Genomic DNA, 17,868 nt, shown 5'->3' with positions numbered 1-17,868 from the left:
AAATATTGTTGATTTCAAAGAGCCATGCCAGATGCTTTGCAACTGAAATAGACAGGCCTACGTCACATTGCTGTTTGACATCTACACCCAAACTCCAAGCTCTTGTTAAAATGGTTTTACCGAGGATGAACTACTGAGCCATTTCAATGACTTCTTTTATTTTCCTGCCTGAAGTAACTACTTACTCCATGCCGTAATCCAATTCTTTGCTAGTATAATCCTAAAATGTTCAACACTTTTTTGTTTGACGAGGCTCATGCCTGGTAATCACAAATCATTTGAGCAAATATATACAGTGAATTTTTATATCAACAATTTTTTATTAGTAATTTTAGTTCTTAATTTATAAAATTGTTCCGTTTGTTATGGATATGCGGAACCCTTTTTCTCATGAAAATATCGATGCTTTTAAAATGCCCAAAGATAGTACAACCTTTGCAAGTATTCCGACAATGTTGTGTTTTCCTACAGAAGTTTACATAATATTGTTGACGTGTCAGATTCAATGACAAGTGCTAGGTTTGAAAGTGGTATCGATTATCACTATGCTCAATAATTATCGATGCAGGTCGTTCAAGGTATTTGAAATCAATGGCATGCACTTTAATTTTGTGTCAGCAAGCTTTTGACCAGCAGTTAATAGCGTCGAGTAAAGGTCACTGTGATTCGCCGTTGATACTAATCATAATTATAGTTTTAGGATTTTGGAATTTTCCTTTATCTTTAAGCAGACCTCTTGTTCATAAGAAGGTAAATTTTAGCCCTCAGATGGTCACGACCATCGAATCCTCTTAATGAAACAAATGGCGTTATATTGTATGCTCAAGGATCCGCAGACTTCCGACTTACCGGAATACTTAATAGTGTAGCGGATAGTGGAAGGAATATTGCAGCATCTTTTTAAACGCATGCGCAGAGTGTTCATATATGAAATGAACATCAAATTATATCATACAACAAATTCGTCCTTATAATTTCACAGAAAATAAAAACGATACCCAGAAATATTTAAAATATCATGAAAACCTTATGAAAAAAGACGCCATTTTGAAATAAGAGGCGGCCATCTTGAAAATGACCAAAACTTGAATGGCCAACGATATTTTTTGATCAAGTAATGTTCAAGGAACCTTCATGCAAAATTTGGTGCTTGTATCCACAAGTATAATATCTTGCTGAAATATTGACATAAGCCGCTACACTATATCACGATCTGAGGAGTTTTAAACAAAGCCAATGTAATGGATATCGACTTATGCATTTTCTCTGCGTCAACAATTTCATCAACTCATGTTTAAAAAGGCCAAAATGGTTTAATATTTTCAGCAACTGTCCCGTACAGACTTGTTATAGTTTCAATTTTTTTTTAGCAAATAAGCAAAGTCATAATATACAAGACATACACTCTGTACACACTAACAGTAAATATTACCCTATATTAGGCATAAATCGTTATTAACATTTAATAAAGCAAATACTTGGCCTTACAATATTACATGTACTACATTCCCCGTGTATTGACTATTTTCTGTTTCCTGTATTGGACAGCTGATATAAATGAAGTAGTCATTGTTCAAAAATCAGAATGGAACGGAAAATAGATCACACAGTCCAGTGTACTTAATGAAGGTCAAGTTAACCACTCATCATCACACTTTACATTATTGATTAATTAAGAAAAATCAATCGGTACAATTTGATGTCCGGATTTTCGTCATGATTCGCGACCATTAGAACATACTGAACAGTTTAAACTTCAAATTAAAATAGATATTTTGATGTTTGTTTTTGGACTGTATATGTACATAAATATAACACCTTTTATTGCGATTCTCTCCCCGTTTTGTAGTAAGCCCAAACAAATATAATGCTTGTTGATAAAAAGTCTTTCATAAATTTGTCTGTTGAGGAGTTCGTTCGTACATTTGTGAAGTTAAAAAAGAACATGCAAGATTTTATGCTGTCATTAATCCTCATTTTCATGGTTCAACATTCTATTCTTAACGGTGATGAACGTCGCAACCAATTCTCAAATCAAGGTGAAGACGAGCCGGCAGGGGATATTTTTGCGATTTTTGACCGCAAGGAGTACAGCCGTGTTCGGTGTGGAATTCTTTGTTTGGATGACCAATGCTGCGAGGAGTTTTTGTACAGTGCGTCCACTCGGCGATGTATCGGCCGACATTTCATGTGGTTTAGCAGTAGTAGTTCGGATAACGCGGTTTACACAACGTATGAAGGAATGACATCGTATAAAAAAGGTTCGTATAGTAATTGTATACCCATGCGCAAATCTAGACAGGGAAATTTGGTATCAATTGGTTCGGACCATCAACCCACTCTCCACACTTGAAAATTTTAAAACATATTATACGAATAGTAAATAATGTGTGTTTATGTTATGTAAAATATCGAATTAGTCCCGATTTCCCTTTTTTTATTCTAACCAAGCACTGGAATAACTAAACCATATCGCTACCCAATATGTAAATAGTACCTGTTTCGGAGAAAAAAAGTTTACAGTTGAAATTGAGACACCCAAGAAGACCATTGTCAACCTCTGCTTCACCATCCCAAACAGGCGGTATTTACTTTATTCTACTAAAATTTTAATGTCTTAAGTTTAGAGAAAACTTCACCGCTATCGTGAATTCACCGGCGAAATGTACGCGAATCATCTACGCGCATGTAACAATTCGATTTGTTTCCCGTTGCCAAGCGTGTTGCCAACGCTGAGGGTAATAGTCGTAAGAAAGGATTATAGACTGTGCCTAAATAGATATCAGTATTTAACATGGAAGTATAATAAAAATGTTAAATTTAGCAATATTTGTTTTCATAGTAAAAATTGTTGAATTGGTTAGACCCAACTTTAAAATGGTTAGATAAGTGCACCCACCCCCACCGCAAATACTTCAGTCTGCTTCAATGTTCAGTATAACATAACAGTATTGAAATTCATGAAATTTGATATTGACATCAAACCTAATATTATCATTTTGGTTGTCGATTGTTGTTCTATGTGCGCTAGAAATACTTTCAAACGACTTTTGGAAATGTGTTTATGCTTGTACCAAAACGTGTTATTCCAAACATACCTTTGGGCTCTTTGACTGTATGGATACATTATCACACATTTTAAAAAAGCACAATGTGACATATTTTATTGATTGTTTTCGGTACAATAAATACAAATACTTTAAGCCTGAGTTTTCAAAAAAAAAAAAAAATAAATAAATAAATAAATAAATGGGTACAAAAATTTTCAACGAACACAATTTATACAAAAACGATTACCTTGTATATTAAACAAAAATTCATATCGCGTACGTATGTGCAAGGTCGCTGGATGGTCACCAAATTAAAGGGACATGGTCACGATTTCGGTCAAATTTGATTTATCAACCAAAAAAATTGAGTGTCAGTTGTGGGGTTATAAGAAAGATACAGAGCTTAAGATTCTTTGTTATGTAAACAAGGCTCCTGCCATGTTTTTTGTTTACATTGGTTTAATATACCATAAAGTTTCTTTATTGGGCTGATTTCTTGTTAGCTATTCGTTTTAAACATAAATACAGTTCCTAGCATTTATCACATTCACCTTAAGTCCAAATCTTGTAATTTCAAATTACTAAATAGTGAACAAAAACATGACATGATCTTTGTTTATATAATGAAGAATTGTGAAATTTGTATCTGAGTGATGTTTGGACTTTGGGTTGACTATTAGAAATACCTCTGTAGAACATTTTAAATCTTAAGAACGGAAGAGTAAATTTTGACAAAAATTGTGCTCTTATAAACTTTTCATTGTTATAATTTTGGCCATGACTGGTTTTTTTTTGTAAAAAAAAAAAAAAACAACCAACAAAATATTTCAGCTTTTAGAATTTCAATATTTTCTTATATCTTTAATCAAAGCTTTGTGTATAAAAAGTGCAAATAAAGCCGAAATATGGCCATGACCATCAAGTCTTTCATGAGATTTTCTCGCATCCAGACAGTACATGATTACATATTAAAATGCATTAGAAAAAATTGTGGCTTCATTAGCTTTTCGAAGGCATCCAATTTTAATGAATGGTTGGAATATTCGTTAGCGACAATGAATATAATTCGTCGCATATATAGTTAAATAAATTTGTATTATTTTGTGGTAACATGAAAGTTCATTTTTAAACAATGCTATGGGTTTTATTGACTTACGTTAATTTCTCTTTGTAGGCTGTGAGACTGGTTGGTTGGAGTTCAAAGGTCACTGCTATATAGAAGGTCAAGGTCTTGCTACTTGGAATGACGCCAATGTAAAGTACAACATCGCAAACTGTAAACTAGCTTTTTATTCGCGACGACTTTATTTTGCGTTTTATTTCCGGTAAACTTGTTTGGGACGAATAATGTTCGCGACAAAGCTTTATCAAAACCCGTGTTGTATTAACAACTATATAACAACGAATTGTTAGCGGCGAGAAGTATTCGCCACGACGAGGTTTTCGAGAACCTCTTAATGATTTCTTGCACCTGAATAAATGTCGGTTAACTTTACAGTATTCTAGAGGTCACCTTAACTTCTTTACAAAAATATGTCAAACGTTAAATTCACTGCGCTCATAATCATGCATTATTCAATAGTATTTTATCATTCTTTAATACTCAATGATATCTTAGATAATTTAATTATAATTTATTTGTAAACCTTCACAGTTGCAATGCAAGAAAATGTGTTCCCATCTGGTGGAGATTGACTCTCAGGATGAAAATGATTGGCTTACCATGACAATGTTAAAGAAAGGTGATCATTATTTTTTCAATGCTGTAACATTTATAAGAAAGTCTGTTGTAACAGAGATAACAAATATAGAGATAACTAGATCTCGTTACGAGTAACGAGTAGGTCTTCCGTCCGATTTTGTTTTCATATGATACGATGAAATATCGATATTCTCTGCCAAATCTGCGATCTTGGTGAATCTAGGTTTTTTTGTCCCGAGACCGAAAACGGACGAACAAAAGAGGTTTATGAAAATAAAAGCTAGGGTTTTTTATACATATGTTTAGTGTACACTACTGTTAATCATAGCAGATGAAACACCAAAGATAATCAGTTAAACTTGTGAAAGAAATGAATTGTTTGAACTCTTCTGGTGAGTACCGGAAGTGACGGTTGACAAAAGAAAACTCGTTAAATATATCTTCAATCGATTGTCTATCATTTATAAAAGTTTGTGTCTCAATCACTTACAGTGACTAAAATCTCGCTGGTATCAATTTTGTAAAATAGGCTAAGTACCAAAGATATTTGAAATCTTGCTTGTTTTCAAGTTATCTGTAATATAGTTTACGAGCGTCTTGGCTCCTCATTTAAGGGGCCAGCCCCTTTTTCTTGAGTTCAATCGAAAGTTCTCACGAATACTAACATTTTATGTTCTTACACCCATCTAAAATTGTTGTTCATTTTTGAGATACAGATGATTGAATATTTTAGGGGCCAGCCCTATAGATCCTTAATGTGGACAGACTTTGGAGTTTTGATTAGTGGAATTGATTAGAATCATCAATGCAAACATTTTCTTTTCTACATTGCCTAACAAAATATGTCTCCTTCTCTAGATATATTGCATCAAAGTTTAAGTACTTTGGCCCCTTAAAATCCCTAATTACGTCATAAATGGGTGTGAAAATGATTTTACCTGATAAATATTGCTACAATCAACAACTTTGCTTCTAGATTGCATTACAAAATTTTGATCGTTTTTAAGTTATTTGCAATAGAGTTTACGAGTGTCTTGGCCCCTAATTTAAGGGGCCAGCCCCTTTTTCTTGATTTTGTTGGAAAGAACGTTTAATTATCTACTATTTTTGTTATATATGTCTTAACAAAATATCAACTGATAAAAAGATACAGATGAAAACGTATGAAGAATTTGAATGAAAATTCATACCCAATTTTCGTGCCTAGGCGAGCTCCAAAAAATGGCGCCACTGGCGTAAAACAAAATAATAGTGCACAACTTCAGACTATAGACTACCTATCCTGAAAATTTCATAGTCATATCTCTGATAGTTTCTGAGATCAGCTCTGCACAAAATAGGTCGTAAAAATGTACAAAATGGCCGATAAATCGGTACCGGAAGTGCCGACAGGAAAAATCTCAAAAACGTATGAAGTTTACATCAAGACTCATCTTCTCTGAAAAAATGGTCGAAATCGGTCGAATAGTTTTCGAGAAATCTCGTGCACAAAATTTGTGGAAAAAAAAAAATAATAACTAGATACGATCTCGTTACGAGTAACGAGTAGGTCTTCCGTTCAATTTTTAAAAGATACGATTAAAATATCAATGAAATTTGAGAATTCCCCCTCTATCACTCCTTTTCAGATAATGTATACGATTGTCAATATCCTTTAAAATAATTAACAAAGTGTTTTGCTTTTTCACATACAGCACATTGAAGATTTAAAATTTAAGTCCCCTAAAATCCCTAATTACGTTATCAATCAGTGTGGCAATGAGTTTTACAAACTGATATTGTTGCGATCAACAACTTTGTTTCTATAATACATTACAAAATTTTGATCGTTTTTAAGGTATGTGTAAAACACTTTACGAGTGTCTTGGCCCCTAATTTAAGGGTTCAGCCCCTTTTCTTGACTTCATTCAAAAGGTCTCACGAATACAAACATTTTTTGTTCTTACACCTATCAAAAATTGTTGTTCATTTTTTAGATACAAGTGATTGAAGAATTTAGGGGCCAGCCCTCTAGATCCTTAATGGGGACTGACATTGGTGTTTTGGTCAGTGGAATCGATTAGAATTATCAATACAGACATTTGCAGTTCTACAATGCTTCACAAAATTTGTCTCCTTCTTTAGATATATTGCGTCAAAGTTTAAGTATTTTGGCCCCTAAAAATTCCTAATTCCGTCATCAATGGGTGTGGAAATGATTTTACCTGATAAATATTGTTACGCTCAACAACTTTGCTTCTATAATGCATTACAAAATCTTGATTGTTTTTAAGTTATCTTTAATGGAGTTTACGAGTGACTTGGCCCCTTATTTAAGGGGCCAGCCCCTTTTTCTTGAGTTCATTCGAAAGGTCTCACGAATACTAACATTTTTTGTTCTTACACCTAACTCAAATTGTTGTTCATTTTTGAGATACAAATGATTGAATATTTTAGGGGCCAGCCCTCTAGACCCTTAATGGGGACAGACTTTAGTGTTTTGATAAGTGGAATCGATTAGAATCATCAATGCAAACATTTTCTTTTCTACATTGCGTAACAAAACATGTCTCCTTCTCTAGATATATTGCGTCAAAGTTTAAGTACTTTGGCCCTTAAAAATCCCTAATTACGTCATAAATGGGTGTGAAAATAATTTTTCCTGATAGATATTGCTACGATCAACAACTTTGCTTCCATAATGCATTACAAAATCGTTATCATTTTTAAGTTATTTGTAATAGAGTTTGCGAGTGTCTTGGCCCCTAAAAAAAGGGGCCAGCCCCTTTTTCTTGATTTTGTTGAATAGAACTTTTGATTATCTACCCCTTTTGTTATATATATCTTAACAAAATATCAACTGATAAAAAGATATAAATCAAAACGTTTGAAAATTTTGAATGAAAATTCGTACCCAATTTTCGTGCCTAGGCGAGATCCAAGAAATGGCGCCACTGGCGTAAAACAAAATAATAGTGCACAACTTCAGACTATAGACTACCTATCCTGAAAATTTCATAGTCATATCTCTGATAGTTTCTGAGATCAGCTCTGCACAAAATAGGTCGTAAAAAACTACAAAATGGCCGATAAATCGGTACCGGAAGTGACGACAACAAAAATTTCAAAAACATATAAAATTCAGATCATGACTCATCATCTGTGAAAAAATGTTTAAAATCAGCCGAATAGTTTTCGAGAAATCGCGTGCACAAAATTTGGAAAGTTTATCGACATCCTTGCGTTGGTGTAAACTGAACCCGCGATTTCTACTTTCGGTTTGCTTTCCGATCGCAGCTTTTGAAACTGACATGTTCCCCACTGTTCAATCAATTACTAACATTATTTAGACCTGACCTTTCTATTTATGTCCTTACCGTGGCATTAACACACTCTCACGTCCGTGAATTAAGTGGTTTTGATTGCACTATCTGCATGGTCAATGAAATTCGTACGCGCGAACCCAAAGGTGCGTTCCAATCCCACCTCAGACAACATTATTCAACTTATTGTCTACCACTCTTAAACGCCATGCACATAACGATTTTTGTAGAAGATTGTGCAGGATTTGGTATCACTAGATACGACCTCGTTACGAGTAACGAGTAGGTCTTCCGTCCGATTTTTTTTTTGTTGTTGATAAAATGATACCATGAGATATCGATACAATTTCAAAATTACCCCCCCCCCCCCCAAAAAAAAAAAAAAATTGAAGATAAAGAATAAAAACCCTAGTTACGTCAGACATGGGCCTGACGATGACTCTTTCAAACCGATAATGTAGAGATCAACAACTTTGATTTTATAATGCATAACAAAATATTTATCGTTTTCAAGTTATTCGTAATAGAATTTACGAGTCTCTTGGTCCCTAATTAAAGGGGCCAGCCCCTATTTCTTGATTTTATTGGATAGAACTTTTGATTCTCTACTACTTTTGTTCTATATGTCTTGTCAAAATATCAACTGATAAAAAGATACTGATCAAAACATATGGAAATTTTGATTCGAAATCTGTACCCCATTTTTGTGCCTAAGCGAGCTCCAAGGAATAGCGCCACTGGTGCAAAACAACTAAATAGTGCACAACTTCAAACCATGCTCTACCTATCCTAAAAATTTCAAAGTCATATCTCTTATAGTTTCTGAGATCAACTCTGCACAAAATTGGTCGTAAAAAATTACAAAATCGACCGTAAATCCGGACCGGAAGTGACGACGACAAAAAGTTCAAAAACATATAAAATTCAGATAATTTCCCATCATCTGTGAAAAACTTGTTCAGATCGGTTGAGTAGTTTTCGAGAAATCGCGTGCACAAAATTTGGAAAAAAAAAATAATAATAAACAGTACGAAAACAATAAGGTCTTCCGTTGGAAACGGAAGACCTTAATAAGGTAAAATATTGAAATCACGCGTTCTTCGTTTTCTCGCACAGTTTAAAAGTGAAGCTTTCCATATTTCATCTATATAATGATTAACGTTATGCGCAGACCTAGAAAGGGTCTTGGGAATAAAACTGCCAAAAATTAAGGGTTTTAGAGGGGGCTAACACCCCCCCCCCCCAAAAAAAAAAAAAAAAATTAAAAAAGAATTAAAAAAAAAATTGTAACTTTTATACTATTCATCTGATTTTTAAAATCTTTTCGGTTTATTGTACAGAGAAGAGAATACAATTTAAAAAATGTGGTCCGGGGGTTACTTTTTGACACCTTTTAGGAGTTTAAGGCGACTAAAAATGACTATTGAATCTTCAGCTGCCGTGTATGGCTTGATCTGTAGGGGAAAAATTTGAAACTCCCGATCCTTTCACTCAATTTTAAATAAAAACTCATGTAAATGTACATCGGACCTCATTCTTATTGTCGGCCAAATCTTAAGCAGAATGAACAATTTATAATTAAAATCCTGAAATCAAACAGCACGTATTGATTGTACGGGGAATCAAAATGTACACAGTGCACGGGATGTAAGCAAACGTATAACTATTCAGATGCATGTATATTTTTTGTATTTTGTTAAATCAGAAAAGATATGCATTATTTCTGAATGTTGAAACTGTGAAAATTACAGTCATCGATTTTATACTGAATAAATTTACATGTTACGTGTTTCGTCATTTCTTCATTTATCAAGCATAATTATATCAATCCCATTTAATTCAAACAGTAGATTATCCTTGTAAACGACGTGAAAAAAAACTTTTAAAGCAGAAATATATGTGCAGAATGCATAACTAATTGTTTATCGACATCCTTGCGTTGGTGTAAACTGAACCCGCGATTTCTACTTTCGGTTTGCTTTCCGATCGCAGCTTTTGAAACTGACATGTTCCCCACTGTTCAATCAATTACTAACATTATTTAGACCTGACCTTTCTATTTATGTCCTTACCGTGGCATTAACACACTCTCACGTCCGTGAATTAAGTGGTTTTGATTGCACTATCTGCATGGTCAATGAAATTCGTACGCGCGAACCCAAAGGTGCGTTCCAATCCCACCTCAGACAACATTATTCAACTTATTGTCTACCACTCTTAAACGCCATGCACATAACGATTTTTGTAGAAGATTGTGCAGGATTTGGTATCACTAGATACGACCTCGTTACGAGTAACGAGTAGGTCTTCCGTCCGATTTTTTTTTTGTTGTTGATAAAATGATACCATGAGATATCGATACAATTTCAAAATTACCCCCCCCCCCAAAAAAAAAAAAAATTGAAGATAAAGAATAAAAACCCTAGTTACGTCAGACATGGGCCTGACGATGACTCTTTCAAACCGATAATGTAGAGATCAACAACTTTGATTTTATAATGCATAACAAAATATTTATCGTTTTCAAGTTATTCGTAATAGAATTTACGAGTCTCTTGGTCCCTAATTAAAGGGGCCAGCCCCTATTTCTTGATTTTATTGGATAGAACTTTTGATTCTCTACTACTTTTGTTCTATATGTCTTGTCAAAATATCAACTGATAAAAAGATACTGATCAAAACATATGGAAATTTTGATTCGAAATCTGTACCCCATTTTTGTGCCTAAGCGAGCTCCAAGGAATAGCGCCACTGGTGCAAAACAACTAAATAGTGCACAACTTCAAACCATGCTCTACCTATCCTAAAAATTTCAAAGTCATATCTCTTATAGTTTCTGAGATCAACTCTGCACAAAATTGGTCGTAAAAAATTACAAAATCGACCGTAAATCCGGACCGGAAGTGACGACGACAAAAAGTTCAAAAACATATAAAATTCAGATAATTTCCCATCATCTGTGAAAAACTTGTTCAGATCGGTTGAGTAGTTTTCGAGAAATCGCGTGCACAAAATTTGGAAAAAAAAAATAATAATAAACAGTACGAAAACAATAAGGTCTTCCGTTGGAAACGGAAGACCTTAATAAGGTAAAATATTGAAATCACGCGTTCTTCGTTTTCTCGCACAGTTTAAAAGTGAAGCTTTCCATATTTCATCTATATAATGATTAACGTTATGCGCAGACCTAGAAAGGGTCTTGGGAATAAAACTGCCAAAAATTAAGGGTTTTAGAGGGGGCTAACACCCCCCCCCCCCCAAAAAAAAAAAAAAAAAATTAAAAAAGAATTAAAAAAAAAATTGTAACTTTTATACTATTCATCTGATTTTTAAAATCTTTTCGGTTTATTGTACAGAGAAGAGAATACAATTTAAAAAATGTGGTCCGGGGGTTACTTTTTGACACCTTTTAGGAGTTTAAGGCGACTAAAAATGACTATTGAATCTTCAGCTGCCGTGTATGGCTTGATCTGTAGGGGAAAAATTTGAAACTCCCGATCCTTTCACTCAATTTTAAATAAAAACTCATGTAAATGTACATCGGACCTCATTCTTATTGTCGGCCAAATCTTAAGCAGAATGAACAATTTATAATTAAAATCCTGAAATCAAACAGCACGTATTGATTGTACGGGGAATCAAAATGTACACAGTGCACGGGATGTAAGCAAACGTATAACTATTCAGATGCATGTATATTTTTTGTATTTTGTTAAATCAGAAAAGATATGCATTATTTCTGAATGTTGAAACTGTGAAAATTACAGTCATCGATTTTATACTGAATAAATTTACATGTTACGTGTTTCGTCATTTCTTCATTTATCAAGCATAATTATATCAATCCCATTTAATTCAAACAGTAGATTATCCTTGTAAACGACGTGAAAAAAAACTTTTAAAGCAGAAATATATGTGCAGAATGCATAACTAATTGTTTATCGACATCCTTGCGTTGGTGTAAACTGAACCCGCGATTTCTACTTTCGGTTTGCTTTCCGATCGCAGCTTTTGAAACTGACATGTTCCCCACTGTTCAATCAATTACTAACATTATTTAGACCTGACCTTTCTATTTATGTCCTTACCGTGGCATTAACACACTCTCACGTCCGTGAATTAAGTGGTTTTGATTGCACTATCTGCATGGTCAATGAAATTCGTACGCGCGAACCCAAAGGTGCGTTCCAATCCCACCTCAGACAACATTATTCAACTTATTGTCTACCACTCTTAAACGCCATGCACATAACGATTTTTGTAGAAGATTGTGCAGGATTTGGTATCACTAGATACGACCTCGTTACGAGTAACGAGTAGGTCTTCCGTCCGATTTTTTTTTTGTTGTTGATAAAATGATACCATGAGATATCGATACAATTTCAAAATTACCCCCCCCCCCCCCCCCCCCAAAAAAAAAAAAAATTGAAGATAAAGAATAAAAACCCTAGTTACGTCAGACATGGGCCTGACGATGACTCTTTCAAACCGATAATGTAGAGATCAACAACTTTGATTTTATAATGCATAACAAAATATTTATCGTTTTCAAGTTATTCGTAATAGAATTTACGAGTCTCTTGGTCCCTAATTAAAGGGGCCAGCCCCTATTTCTTGATTTTATTGGATAGAACTTTTGATTCTCTACTACTTTTGTTCTATATGTCTTGTCAAAATATCAACTGATAAAAAGATACTGATCAAAACATATGGAAATTTTGATTCGAAATCTGTACCCCATTTTTGTGCCTAAGCGAGCTCCAAGGAATAGCGCCACTGGTGCAAAACAACTAAATAGTGCACAACTTCAAACCATGCTCTACCTATCCTAAAAATTTCAAAGTCATATCTCTTATAGTTTCTGAGATCAACTCTGCACAAAATTGGTCGTAAAAAATTACAAAATCGACCGTAAATCCGGACCGGAAGTGACGACGACAAAAAGTTCAAAAACATATAAAATTCAGATAATTTCCCATCATCTGTGAAAAACTTGTTCAGATCGGTTGAGTAGTTTTCGAGAAATCGCGTGCACAAAATTTGGAAAAAAAAAATAATAATAAACAGTACGAAAACAATAAGGTCTTCCGTTGGAAACGGAAGACCTTAATAAGGTAAAATATTGAAATCACGCGTTCTTCGTTTTCTCGCACAGTTTAAAAGTGAAGCTTTCCATATTTCATCTATATAATGATTAACGTTATGCGCAGACCTAGAAAGGGTCTTGGGAATAAAACTGCCAAAAATTAAGGGTTTTAGAGGGGGCTAACACCCCCCCCCCCCCAAAAAAAAAAAAAAAAAATTAAAAAAGAATTAAAAAAAAAATTGTAACTTTTATACTATTCATCTGATTTTTAAAATCTTTTCGGTTTATTGTACAGAGAAGAGAATACAATTTAAAAAATGTGGTCCGGGGGTTACTTTTTGACACCTTTTAGGAGTTTAAGGCGACTAAAAATGACTATTGAATCTTCAGCTGCCGTGTATGGCTTGATCTGTAGGGGAAAAATTTGAAACTCCCGATCCTTTCACTCAATTTTAAATAAAAACTCATGTAAATGTACATCGGACCTCATTCTTATTGTCGGCCAAATCTTAAGCAGAATGAACAATTTATAATTAAAATCCTGAAATCAAACAGCACGTATTGATTGTACGGGGAATCAAAATGTACACAGTGCACGGGATGTAAGCAAACGTATAACTATTCAGATGCATGTATATTTTTTGTATTTTGTTAAATCAGAAAAGATATGCATTATTTCTGAATGTTGAAACTGTGAAAATTACAGTCATCGATTTTATACTGAATAAATTTACATGTTACGTGTTTCGTCATTTCTTCATTTATCAAGCATAATTATATCAATCCCATTTAATTCAAACAGTAGATTATCCTTGTAAACGACGTGAAAAAAAACTTTTAAAGCAGAAATATATGTGCAGAATGCATAACTAATTGTTTATCGACATCCTTGCGTTGGTGTAAACTGAACCCGCGATTTCTACTTTCGGTTTGCTTTCCGATCGCAGCTTTTGAAACTGACATGTTCCCCACTGTTCAATCAATTACTAACATTATTTAGACCTGACCTTTCTATTTATGTCCTTACCGTGGCATTAACACACTCTCACGTCCGTGAATTAAGTGGTTTTGATTGCACTATCTGCATGGTCAATGAAATTCGTACGCGCGAACCCAAAGGTGCGTTCCAATCCCACCTCAGACAACATTATTCAACTTATTGTCTACCACTCTTAAACGCCATGCACATAACGATTTTTGTAGAAGATTGTGCAGGATTTGGTATCACTAGATACGACCTCGTTACGAGTAACGAGTAGGTCTTCCGTCCGATTTTTTTTTTGTTGTTGATAAAATGATACCATGAGATATCGATACAATTTCAAAATTACCCCCCCCCCCCCAAAAAAAAAAAAAAATTGAAGATAAAGAATAAAAACCCTAGTTACGTCAGACATGGGCCTGACGATGACTCTTTCAAACCGATAATGTAGAGATCAACAACTTTGATTTTATAATGCATAACAAAATATTTATCGTTTTCAAGTTATTCGTAATAGAATTTACGAGTCTCTTGGTCCCTAATTAAAGGGGCCAGCCCCTATTTCTTGATTTTATTGGATAGAACTTTTGATTCTCTACTACTTTTGTTCTATATGTCTTGTCAAAATATCAACTGATAAAAAGATACTGATCAAAACATATGGAAATTTTGATTCGAAATCTGTACCCCATTTTTGTGCCTAAGCGAGCTCCAAGGAATAGCGCCACTGGTGCAAAACAACTAAATAGTGCACAACTTCAAACCATGCTCTACCTATCCTGAAAATTTCAAAGTCATATCTCTTATAGTTTCTGAGATCAACTCTGCACAAAATTGGTCGTAAAAAATTACAAAATCGACCGTAAATCCGGACCGGAAGTGACGACGACAAAAAATTCAAAAACATATAAAATTCAGATAATTTCCCATCATCTGTGAAAAAATTGTTCAGATCGGTTGAGTAGTTTTCGAGAAATCGCGTGCACAAAATTTGGAAAAAAAAAATAATAATAAACAGTACGAAAACAATAAGGTCTTCCGTTGGAAACGGAAGACCTTAATAATAAGAAACAGTACGAAAACTATAAGGTCTTCCGTTGGAAACGGAAGACCTTAATAAGAAGAAATCGTACGAAAACTATAAGGTCTTCCGTTGGAAACGGAAGACCTTAACAAATATATTTGTAATATATGGCGCTGCCAGGTGACTATCTTTATATTGCATTTTGAGAAATATGGCTTTATGCCATATTTACTATAATCTAAGTAAAGAAAAATAATGAAATAAAAAAGTTTCTTCTGTAATAATTGTTAATGTATAGTAGATTTACCTAGCTAAAAATAGCCACGGCCATTCATTTTTCTTATGTAAATATTTAGAAAATTTCAATACGTCAATCATTTTGATATTTGGAATAGATCCTTTAACGGTTCATAATGTGGATCAGCAATAGTGCTTATACTCTCCAGACAGCTGTGGATTTCAATCGGTCATGATTTTTTTTTAGAAAACTGTGGAACCTATGAGTTTAAGAATTGCACATCTTGGACCGGGGGTAACGATATACAGACCAAGGGTTCCTACATGTGGGACCATTCGAACACGAACATAATCTTTACCAACTGGCATCCAAATGAGCCCAGTCTATTAATCCCGAACGACACCCTCACAAAAGACTGTATTGATATACTGAGGACGGGACTATGGAACGACCGTCACTGCTCTTATTTGAATTCGTTTATCTGTGAAAAGTTTTCAGATAAAAGTGATATTGTGATTTTAGGATGATTTGGGTATATGTAGTATAAATTTTAAAGAAGATTCAGCCTATAATGCTTCGGATGAATAAAAAATAATATATGAGATCCTTGTGGTGTGTAATGCAAAAAGTTTAAGAAATAATCCTTTATGTCTATTGTATTAGTCCACTTAATCATTATTTATAATGATAATATTCAAACATGTTTATGTGTGAGAATTTATTTAGAGCTATTGTACAGTGTACTGTCCATAACAGTTGCATTACTTTTACTTGAGTTTTAGCTTTTGTTTCCCCTATGACATTGATTATATATGCTTTCCATATTAGAAGAATAAACAAGTAACCATTGGCGTTGGTTTTTATTGAAAGACATCATCGTTGCTTTGCAACGAGCTCGGCTCCAGTTTGGTATTTTGATTTTAATTCATAGTTTTTTACTCCCGAGTTTACATTAAAAACATGGCAAATGTGCCAATCAGTTAATTGAATACTCACTGAAAAAAATGATAAAAGATGACAAATGACATATGTTTGCCATTCAGTTACATGTACCTCTCATTTGGGACAATATTGCACAACTATAGCATGTATATTATGCATTTGTATGGATTTCTCATTATATGATTTTTTTGGCAAAGTTATATGTAACCATAACCGAAACCCTTTTTTTGGCTTGTCAACATTTTTGATACATTGTAAGTCACCTTCTCTTCCAATCTCCAATTGCTTCCGACGCCACCGTGTTTGGAGACGAGTCATATTGTACCAGATAAAATTGTACAACCACAGGCCGTACATTTTGACTTGATGACCAACGATCGGTATATATACCTGTCCGCAACTATTAAAAACATGATTCTATTTAGCTTTCAGAGTTTATTATTCATTACCTATTCTAACAAAAAAAGTTGTTTGCACATAGTTGAACTACAAACGATTATATACATATGTATCAAATTACGTGTGTTTACATGCCTTTTATCATTTTTTTTTTACATTCTTATTGCGTGGACCCTGAGGTCCACGCAGAAAATATATAAGCGAGGTTAAACCGGATGCTATGGGGAAAATTCATCCTGCGCATGAGCTAGCCTGGTTCCTGTGCGTAATGGGTAGCTCAGGGAACCAGGCAAGCACACATTGATCTGAATCGGGATCGGGATTCCGTGCCATATGCACACATAAGTTCAAAGGCGCTGTAATTGTAAAGTTGACGGTAAACAGTACAGAAACAAAGTATTCCTTTTAAAGAAATGATTGGCATGTGATATGAACTATCAGTATTATGAAATAAGTTAATGTTATGCCGAAACTACAACATGCATCAAATAGCATAATTTGCAATGTTTTGTTGTTTTCCGAATACACATGTAACTTAACTTTACATCAGTTTATAGTAGGCGAAGCTAGAGAACTTCCCGATTAAATTTTTTTAAGCATTTAAGTATGATTGAATAGTTATGTCACTATAAAGGTTTAAATCTGGAGAAAAATGCCACGAAATATGAAATTTTTAATTTACACAAAGCTGTCTCACTGCATAGTTAACAAAGTAGTGCGAATGGTAATGTGTGCGCAAATAATAGAATTCACCGAATGCCTGATACTATACATGCAAACTTCATTCATAGATAGATCATAATTATTTTAGAAGTATGAATCCTTTAAATTCTGAGATAAAAAGTCAGGGCTATACATGTATACGAAATTCAACGTACAAATTTAGTGGTTAAAAGCAGGGGGCTAGAGTCGGTGGAATCTCTGATAATCTTAAGGCTTTCACATTTTCGTTGGAAACACATGCAAATGGTCCACGTATTGTAGTCCCTTTTTAAAGGACAGCAACTTGTCTTTCCATTTCTATTCTTTAAAACAACGAATATAATATTTCTCAATACATGTTGGTTCAATTGCTCTGTCCATCCATTCATATTTGGTGTTATTCAATCGTGCATATTGATAATTCATTTGATAGGGAAAATA

The 17,868-nt window shown here is 34.1% G+C and overlaps 2 protein-coding genes across 3 annotated transcripts in view; both read left to right on the top strand.

The window, feature by feature from the left end:
- Window positions 1-17,868, top strand: part of LOC105339984 (uncharacterized) — a 311,465-nt gene that overhangs the window by 56,639 nt on the left and 236,958 nt on the right. The gene's annotated exons all lie outside the window — the stretch shown is intronic.
- LOC105327086 (CD209 antigen-like protein C) lies at window positions 1,894-16,206 on the top strand. The gene is made up of 4 exons (XM_066077638.1): window positions 1,894-2,261; window positions 4,225-4,304; window positions 4,705-4,792; window positions 15,631-16,206. The coding sequence occupies exons 1-4, from the start codon at window positions 1,946-1,948 to the stop codon at window positions 15,909-15,911; spliced, it is 765 nt and encodes a 254-aa protein (XP_065933710.1). The 5' UTR covers window positions 1,894-1,945; the 3' UTR covers window positions 15,912-16,206.

Source organism: Magallana gigas, chromosome 1 (genome assembly GCF_963853765.1).
Source record: "Magallana gigas chromosome 1, xbMagGiga1.1, whole genome shotgun sequence".
Taxonomy (NCBI): domain Eukaryota; kingdom Metazoa; phylum Mollusca; class Bivalvia; order Ostreida; family Ostreidae; genus Magallana; species Magallana gigas.
The sequence above is the reverse complement of the archived record's forward strand: the minus strand, read 5'-3'. Positions and strand labels throughout refer to the sequence as shown.